The following is a 9,561-nucleotide window of genomic DNA, read 5'->3' on the forward strand; positions in this document are numbered from 1 at the left end:
CTATTTTCCAACATAACCTTCATTCAATGTGACAGCCTTACACCACCTTACTGGGGGAACCTGTACGCCTGCATGGTATCACTCCACTGGTCTATGTTGGAGCCAACATCTGCGTCGATAACCTCCCCATCATCCACATACTGCTTCCCACGAGTGCATCCTTCATTGGGGCAGGTGTGAAATACAGGCTGAAAGGTGGGTGAGGAAGAACAGTCCAATGAAGTTTTTGTGAGCTTGTCTCGGGTGCACAGACTTGTGTGAGGATTTACATTGTCATGAAGGAGTAGTTAGCATGAATTTTTGTGGTGATGAACATGCCGAACTTGTTTATTCGGTTTCCTTTATTTATTGAACACCCCTTATAATAATAATAATAATAATAATAATTGCATGCAGCTCAATGGCCAAGTGCAAGTCATTCAATTGGACGTCATTACAGTGACTTTCCTGTCCCAAACCTACCCCAGTCATCCAATCAGGAAAAGGGGTCCTACAGTTTAAAGTGGAATCTGAACCATGTATCATTCCTGATGAGTGCTCACATCATTGGGAAGTGAACATCGAATGAAAGACAGTCTGAAAGTTACTGTTGTCCACCCAGGATGCAGTTCCACAATCTCTTGGTTTAAGGGCATGCAATCTACTGCTAGATCCACAGACCTGGCATTAATTAATATGAAACAATTTGTATATTGTGTGGTTACTCATAATCAATCTTGATAAGTCAGTAAGTTTGTTTTCTTTACTCATCTTGGTGGTTTTATCAAACTTCAGTTATAATCTACCTAAGAAGCCCTTAAAAATTAGTCTTCAAGCATGTGGACACAAGAAACTGTTCCAGGATCACTAACTCTGTATCACTCATTAATCTTTTTTGATTAGTTCTGGTTCCAATTGCTTCTAAGTCTGAAAATCTATGAATGGTGCCATCATTTGATTCTTTAAAAGCTAGGGTAATGAGGGTAATAGTGGTGTGCTTCATTAATACTTTTGAATAATTTCCACTGAAAATGTATCTGAGTTTGAAGGATAGCAGTGCTCAGAAATATGTGTTGATGATGTGTCATCCACTATCTCCCAATAGTGATCTGTTCTTGTAAGTAAGTCTATAGGAATATCATATGTTCCCTCATTGGGATCTTCCAGCTGTAGGTTTTTGACATTTTGAGTCAACTTGGCATTCTTAGGCACTGTTAGATATTTTCATGTAACAATATAAACTGTCAAAGCCGATGACTGTGACATAAACATTCTTCTATGTGCTTCTTGGCTTGAGATATTTGAGTCTGTGAGACATGAATATCAAAGATGACGTGGTGCATCTACTTAACAATGTCCAGCTGTCAATAAACTCTGAAGTTTAGACTGTACATCAGGTTTTGGCTAATAAAGGCATCCAAAATACAGCATGTGAGTTTATTCTTGCCTGCAGATCTTATTCCGTATACACTTGCTGTTTGAAGGTGAGTCCTGTGGTGACGTTGGTCACTGACCTGTTGATGGTGACACTGGAAAGCTTAGACACCTCCGGATCATCAAAAACTGATCAATGGTGGCTCCTTTTGCAGTAAGAGCAGGCAGCAGCCTCGGACTCTATGACCTGATTAGGACAGAGTGTATCTTGAGACAGTCCAAAATATTTTTACTGTGTTTTGTCCAGTGACCAAATTGTGCCAAAATACACAGTAGGGCTTCACAGTACACCTGATCTTTGCACTTTGAATAACATTGCACGGAATAAATGTTAAGAGCAGCAGTGGCGACAGGTAGTATGCTTCTGCATATATTTTGCGCCATGAGTGCTCCATGAAAATTTCATTAATTTTAGTATGTCTCCTTAATGTAGTTTCCACATTTATATCCTTGTCCAAGAGCTTCATAACATGGAGCCATTAACTGCATTTAATGATTGTCAAATTAAGAGTTTCAGAACATTTAAGTCAAATAGGTCCTCCTGTTCAAAGTAACCCAAGTGAATCTGTGTTATGGGGTTATGATCTCCACACAATGTCCAGATAAGTCAAGAATGTCCTCATCAAAATCTCATCAAAAAATTGTTTAGGCTTGCCTTTAAGGTATCCTCAAAGAATATATGTTTATTAACAGTAGTTGTGTGTACATTACTGTCAATAGAACATTCAAACTGTTCCCAAAATCTGGGCCAGCTCTCAATGTCTCCAGAAAAGGATTTGGCTCAATAGGCACCAACTTAACAGTGGTGGGAATTGGAATTACAGGTGAGACTGGTTTATTCAAACATGAGTCTGTGTCAGAGGCAGACAGTTTTTTCCTTAGTACCATCTTGCATCTTAAAAGCTGCACATTTTGCCTTGACTAGATATTTCTCACAGCAAACTAAATCCATGTTACATTCCTCATCTGGGTGAAGGTGGTGGGAAGTAGCATCAGACTGTCTCAAAAGTGACAGCAATTCTTCCAGTCATCCCTTATGATATCTAATACCCTAGAAATGTGTTTCATCAGAGAATTCCACAAACTCAGATACAAGACATGCTGTGATTTCTATCACAAGACATTTTCTTTAAATCTGTGCTGCTCTTTGTGAAACACTGTTGTTTGTTTTCTAATAAAAAGCTCTCTGCTGTCAAATGCTCCACAGCCACTTCAAATAAACTAGAGGAAACCTCCCAAGCCACCCAAAATTGCAAACCCCTTGTTTGGTCCAGGTTCATTTCTGATACCATCATGATCTAGGTTAAGGGCAAAACATTCTATTCTCAGTCCTCCACAGACTCAACATCTTATCTCCCACTCACCTTACCTGGTTCTCCTCAGCCGTGTGTGTCACCTTGCTGGATATTGACCTCTACCTCTCTGATAGCTCCATCTATATCTCCGTCCAAGCCCACTAAAAATCAGCAGTTCCTGCATATTGGCAGCTGTCATCATTTCCACATCAGAAAATCATTCTGATATAGTCTGGCCATCTGTGGACAGTCCATCTGTAGTAATGAAAAAACCCTTGCCCAGTATGCTGAAGGTCTCATTAAGGTCTTTACAAAAAGGCAATCACCCAAACCTAGTCTGTAGACAGATTTCCCATGCCATATCCTCACACACCCATAATCCCCATCTCTCCCACCCTACCCCTAGAACCAGCTGTAAAAGAGCAACCCCTCATCGCCCAGTATCATCCCAGGTGGATCAGCTGAACCAAATCCTTTGCCAGGGCTTTGATTGTTCATCAACGTGCCCGGAGATAAGGAACATCCTATCCATAATCCTTCCCAGTCCTCCTCAAGTGGTATTCTGCCACCCATGAAATCTGCATGTGGCTGTAAAGTAAGGGAATATAGCAGTAAAAAAATTTAATTTCAAAAACATACATTTTAGTTATTGTCACCCTCAGTATACTCCTCTCCTCCATCCCTACAACGCTCCATGTGAATTTTCCATTGAAGGAAACAGTGCTGGAAGTCTTCCTCTGTAAGCTCTTTGATGACGCATGCCACTTTTCCCTTCACAGTTTCAACAGACTGAAATCCTATTCCTTTTAATGCAGATGTGACCTTGGGGAATAGATAGTAGTCACATGGCGCTAGGTCAGGTGAATAAGTTGGGTGGTCTAACACTGGGATGCTGTTCTTCCCTAAAACCCACACAACAGACAATGAGCAGGTGCATTGTCTTGAAACAGAACTTTCTCTTCCACAATTTGGGTATTTTTTCACAGAGTTAAGCAAGAACCTGAAGGTAGTGATATTGATTAACAGTTTGGCCTTCAGGAAACCAGTGAAGATACACAGCTCCATGAATATATAAAACACTCACCATCTCTGTGAATCTTGATTTGCTCATTTGAGAGTTTTTTTCCACTCTCAGAGAAGTTGGACCGTTCCAGTGTAGGGATTGGTGCTTAGTTTCTGAATAATAAGTGAAAAATCAAGATTTGTCACATGTTAGCACTCATTCCTAGAAATTAGGGTCAGTTTCAGTGATATTTGGAGTGTCATTATAAAAATTTTCATTAGCTAGTTTTTGTTAGATTATGGGAATTTTCGGCATCAGTTTTGCACACACTTTTCTCATGTTACATTGATCATGTAAAATTTCCTTTACGCATTCTTTTTCAATTCCTACAGTTTCAGCAATTGATCAGATATTCAACTGATGGTCAGATGAAATCAGCTAACCTACCTTTTGATCCGTTTTTGATGTTGTGTCCTGGTCATCAATCATCCTCAACATCTTCTCAGCTATCTTGGAAGCACTTGAACCACTCAAAAACTTTTGTACATAAGAACAGTCTCCATCATATGTTTCTTTTACTGAAAGATAGGTTTCAGTAGCAGTTTTTTCAGGTTTCATGGGACATTTCATGACAGCTCATTGCTCTATTATTACATTCATCATTTTTCTGACAAAACTAAATAACTGGTCTTACACAAACAAAGGCGGCCACTCTGATTTGTCTACAGGCACCAGAAGTGCGGCATTCGACCAAGAAGGCTTCACACTTCACAGTTATTGGTAATTCATCTTTGGCGCATGATGCTTACCACGTGACAGCACCAGTCCCTTTATTTAATAGATACACCTCATGGATAACATACTGGTCCATTCCAAATATGACACACTGACTCGTAACAACTTGCCACATGGGTGACATCCCCATGGGAGACCCAGGTTCAAGATCCATCAGATTCAAGCACCCAGCATATTCTACCCCAGTCTCATCACTAGTTTACCCTTCCTGTCAGAGGCAGGGCCACCTATGAAAGCAGACTTTTCACATGCCAGCTTTGCTGCAATTTCTGCACAGCATTTTATCTCGGCATGACCACCAACCAGTTGTCCATCCGAATGAGTGACCACTGCTACCGCCAAACTGTGGCCCATAGCGGGAAATGCTGCTGAACACAGCCTGCTTGATTTCACCAACTGCTTCACAACCTGTGCCATTTCGATCCTATCCTCTAACACCAGGTTTTCTGTACTATATGGATAGGATTTGCCCTTGCAACACATCCTTCGTTCCCGTAAACCTCATGGCCTCAATCTTCACTAGCCCCCTGCCCAAGGAACCTAACTTCACTTGTCTTCCACCCACACCCTTTTCCTTACAGCCTCCTCTTCCTCTGTTCTGTAAGCCTTCCCAAGACATTTCTCCACGTCATTGTCGTTGCATGCTCCATGAACTCACCAGTGCTCATGCTCTTGCTGCATTCCTGTCCTGTGCATGTGCTGCATCTCCCTCCCACGTTCCTAGCTCCCATGTACTGATGCCTCCCTCTGAGCCATCAGCCACAGGTCCACAACTCTCCCTCCTGCTCCCCACCTCCTATCTGCCCTCTCCTACTCCACCTGACATCCCAGTAAGCTGCAGAATTGTAGCCCTGTCATTACATATTCAGCAAACACAGCCAGTAGGTGTTCATGTGGGGGGGGGGGGGGGGGGATGCTTCAGTGGCTACTGTACCTCTAAAAAAAGTTTCATCTGATAGCTAGCAAGTATCCAGTCTTGTTTTTCTGTTTGCCAACTACTCAGCTCTCTACTATTCTCTGAGCTGTTATATTTACTCCTAACTTATTTACAGTGTGGTGAATAATATAGATGTCAGTGCTACAGATTGCATTAAACTCCAATCATTGTGGTGGTACAGTCAGAATTTAAAGAGGGGTCTGGCAGAAAGATTCCATATCATCAAATACTGTTCACAGCAGCCCTAAAGGACATTTTGGGATCCTCAATGTGGGGAGGTGTGGCTTGGTATCACAGTGCCAGACTAGAAATTGAAAGATTGGGGGTTTGATCCTTTGTTATGTCCTGGTATTTTGTGTCCTACTTTTCACGTCTTTCACCTCTGTCAATGATTTTTTAACAAGAAAATTGCCAAGTCTCACTGTGGTCTGGAGTGCATGTTAAATTAAGGTTCGCTATAAATGACCTATAAAGTCAGCTCAGAAATTACAGGAAAGAAAAACCATAATCAGGAGGACAATGTCTAATAAGCACAATGGTGTTCAAATCAACTTTCAGATTGATGGCAGTTTTATATTTTTCTTAACCCGAGTAATCAGAGAACAGAATATGTATTAACTAAACATAAGTGAACCACCTTTGTCTTCCATGTGATATGGTACTGTTTGTTCTAATGCCATTGGATTCCAGCAACAAGAAATTCATGTCATTATGAGCAAAAGCTAGCAAATTAACCTTTTACTTGAGCAGTACTAAGTATGAAATTATTCAAACCACAGCTATATAACAAAAAAGGCAGTAATCAGCGTGCAACATTATCGCTGTCCAGCAGTCATTTTGTTATAGTGTTATTTCAAGTTGGCTATCACGTACATGGGTAATAGATCAGATTCTAATATGCTGTAAGTTGATTCAGATACGGTAAATCATCAGCCAAAAAAAAGAGACAAGTTTAAAATATTCTGTGTTAGGTGGCAGTTGCCATGGCTACCTGTTCCATGTACACATGAAAGATACAATGTACATGCTGCGCACTTGGTAAGTATGTTTCAGCATTGAAGTTGCAACCACCTATACTCGTCTTATAAATGCGGCTCAGTATTAGCTAATGATGGAATGAGGAGATTAGGTGACTCAGTCGGTGGTACCCCGAGACAGCTAACTCATGAGCCCACATGCAGACGTCAAACCAGAATGATCACAGTATGCAGGCATTTTGAAGGACAATCAGTTGACAACACAAAACTGTGGAGTTCCATGGTCGAAGTTGGGATGATACTTCATCAGCTATGAAATCCATAGTTACATGTGTTTCACACTGTCTTCAGCGATAATTTTTTCCTTCCTTTGAGACTAATCAAAATAGAAGAAACCACTTTCATTATGTCTCCTTTGCATTTCAGTAAGATGTTAACTGAAATGATTTTGAGACTGAAGCTAAAAACCAGATGCTATACTTCCTAAATGTAGAATAATAATAAAATAGAATGAGATTTTCACTCTTCAGTGGAGTGCGCACTGATATGAAACTTCCTGGCAGATTAAAACTGTGTGCCCGACCGAGACTCGAACTCGGAACCTTTGCCTTTCGCGGGTAAGTGGTAGAGCACTTGCCCGCGAAAGGCAAAGGTCCCGAGTTCGAGTCTCGGTCGGGCACACAGTTTTAATCTGCCAGGAAGTTTCATATCAGTGCACAGTCCACTGCAGAGTGAAAATCTCATTCTGGAAACATCCCCCAGGCTGTGGCTAAGCCATGTCTCCGCAGTATCCTTTCTTTCAGGAGTGCTAGTTCTGCTAGGTTCGCAGGAGAGCTTCTGTAAAGTTTGGAAGGTAGGAGACAAGATACTGGCAGAAGTAAAGCTGTGAGGACCAGGCGTGAGTCGTGCTTCGGTAGCTCAGATGGTAGAACACTTGCCTGCAAAAGGCAAAGGTCCCGAGTTTGAGTCTCAGCCGGGCACACAGTTTTAATCTGCCAGGAAGTTTAATAATAAAATAATGCAGTACATACTGGAATTAACAAATGTACCAGAAAACAAATTTCTTAGATAAAAGCAGATATATGACAACACACTGAAACTCAGCTGAGCACTTTTGAATAATTATATCTTGTATCATCCCTTGTAGAGATGGACTTCTTCAGCCATGTCGAATTGGAGAAGATGGGCGTCCTGAACCTGTCGTACATGTTCTTCAACTTCTGGAAGAGTTGCCTCCAGAATTTCGGCAGCAAAAGAACACATTCGATGACAGCAATACAGAATCATAAAAGCTAAAAGCTGAGTTGCCAGTGACGTAATACATTCTCTGGATTTCTTCATGTAGTTACCTTTTTCACCTGTTTTGATAGTGTTCACAAAGAATTCGTAGTAATTGTTGTTGCTATTTCTTATTGAGTGCAAATGTATGTCAGCACCATTTTAAATTGTGTATGCTGTAGAATGATACTATGTGTGTTTTGTCAAGAAATGTTTTGACCATGTTCACCTAGTTTTAATTTGTGTATTTGCTGCTCTCGAGAACAACTTATTCACATTTGGTCTCAAAGACAGTGCTCTAGGAGAGAAGACCATGCATAAACATGAAGGTTGAAAATAAACAGAGGGAGCACAACATATCATGTGGATAAATTGACAGTATTTTAAAGAAAATCAATTAGAGAAAAGAATAACTGGTATAATAACACAAGCATGGTGTCTCAAATAAAGCAGTAGATGCACTGTTAAAGCAAGAAATGTTTGATAATCTAATCCAGATGTGAAAGAACAGGTCAAAACTGATGCATGACTTAAAATGTAGTTCAACTCAAGATTATACTTATGCGTATTTGTTTCTACGAAGACAGTTAAAATAGCCTGTTTGTGTGCAAATTGATTAGCTTAAGTTTTTTAATGCCAAAGAAATGTATCACATGCTGTCCTACAATTCCGATCTGTCAATACTGACCTTGTTTTTATGTTGCAGGGATGATAAACATATTATATTTAACAAATATTAGAATAGAGTCAAATGATGATAAACATGAGGTACAAAATGACTTTTTAGTAGCCAGTGTTGTAGTATAGATGTTTTGAGTTTTCCCCTTTTATCTGTATAAACGCTTCGACAGAGGTCAAATATGCTGACTGAACGAGTGATGAACTGATCTCTAAGTAAACATAAGTTGTTAACAATTGTCAAGAATCTCTGTGTCTGTTCTCCACATCATTTCCTGCAGATTTCCTGTGTGCTTGCTTCTAAGAGCAAATGTGACATTGCTCTAAACTGATGTTCCAATTCTTTAAGTTAAATACACTTAGGAAATTGACTTAAGTTCTGTTAAGATTCTTAAAAAAATAAAACCATTATTTGCTTCTGTGTTGCTTCTCTATGGAAATATTTCAACTCATCAAACTGTAATTTATACACTGTCAACTGTGTCTAGTACAAGACACCACTTTCTTTCCTTCCCTTTTGAGCTGAGCTGTTGCAAAGGTGAATCAATTCAAAACCTTAAACATAGAGAAAAAAGGATGCTAGCACACTGTAAGTATACAAACGTGTTCCTAAAAGTGTGTGCATTGTACCAGAGTTGCAGCCTACGAGTGTCCACATAACTAGCCCCGTTAAAATTTTCAGGCGCACCCTGTCCCAGTACGTGAGAAAAATGAGAATAAATAAATAACATTAATACTTACTCATGGAGAGGTGCAATCAGATTCTACCCAATCTTTTAGAAGAACACAGATTCCTAGAAACACTGTACAAACAACGATGTGACCAATAAGTAATCATATGCTCAGTTGAACTGGTAATTCTACTTCCCAGTATTATAACACACCTTCAATTAAATGGATGTTTTTTAGTTTAAGCAAAACAAAGATGCTGTGACCTACCAAGTGGGAAAGTGCTGGTAGATAGACACAATAAAAAACTCACAAACACGCACACAAATTTCAAGCTTTCGCAACCCAAGGTTGCTTCATCAGGAAAGAGGGAAAGACGAAAGGATGTGGACTTTACACAGGCAGACATATATAAATTCAAAGAGGTTGGGCAGAGATTTCAGTCAAGGCGAACGTACAGAGGCAAAGATGTTGTTGAATGACAGGTTATGTACGAGGGTCGGAAACTTGAAATTA

General features: G+C 40.1%; 1 protein-coding gene across 1 annotated transcript in view; it reads left to right on the forward strand.

Annotated features, from left to right (window-relative positions):
• The window catches only part of LOC124804848 (synembryn-A), a 133,519-nt gene extending 124,724 nt beyond the window's left edge, over positions 1–8,795 (forward strand). Inside the window, exon 10 of the mRNA XM_047265199.1 lies at positions 7,568–8,795. Coding sequence (XP_047121155.1) covers positions 7,568–7,709 — 142 coding nt within the window. The 3' untranslated portion in view covers positions 7,710–8,795. The remainder of the gene's footprint in view (positions 1–7,567) is intronic.
• Positions 8,796–9,561: the final 766 nt, after the last annotated feature.

This window comes from Schistocerca piceifrons, chromosome 7 (assembly GCF_021461385.2).
Source record: "Schistocerca piceifrons isolate TAMUIC-IGC-003096 chromosome 7, iqSchPice1.1, whole genome shotgun sequence".
Lineage (NCBI taxonomy): Eukaryota > Metazoa > Arthropoda > Insecta > Orthoptera > Acrididae > Schistocerca > Schistocerca piceifrons.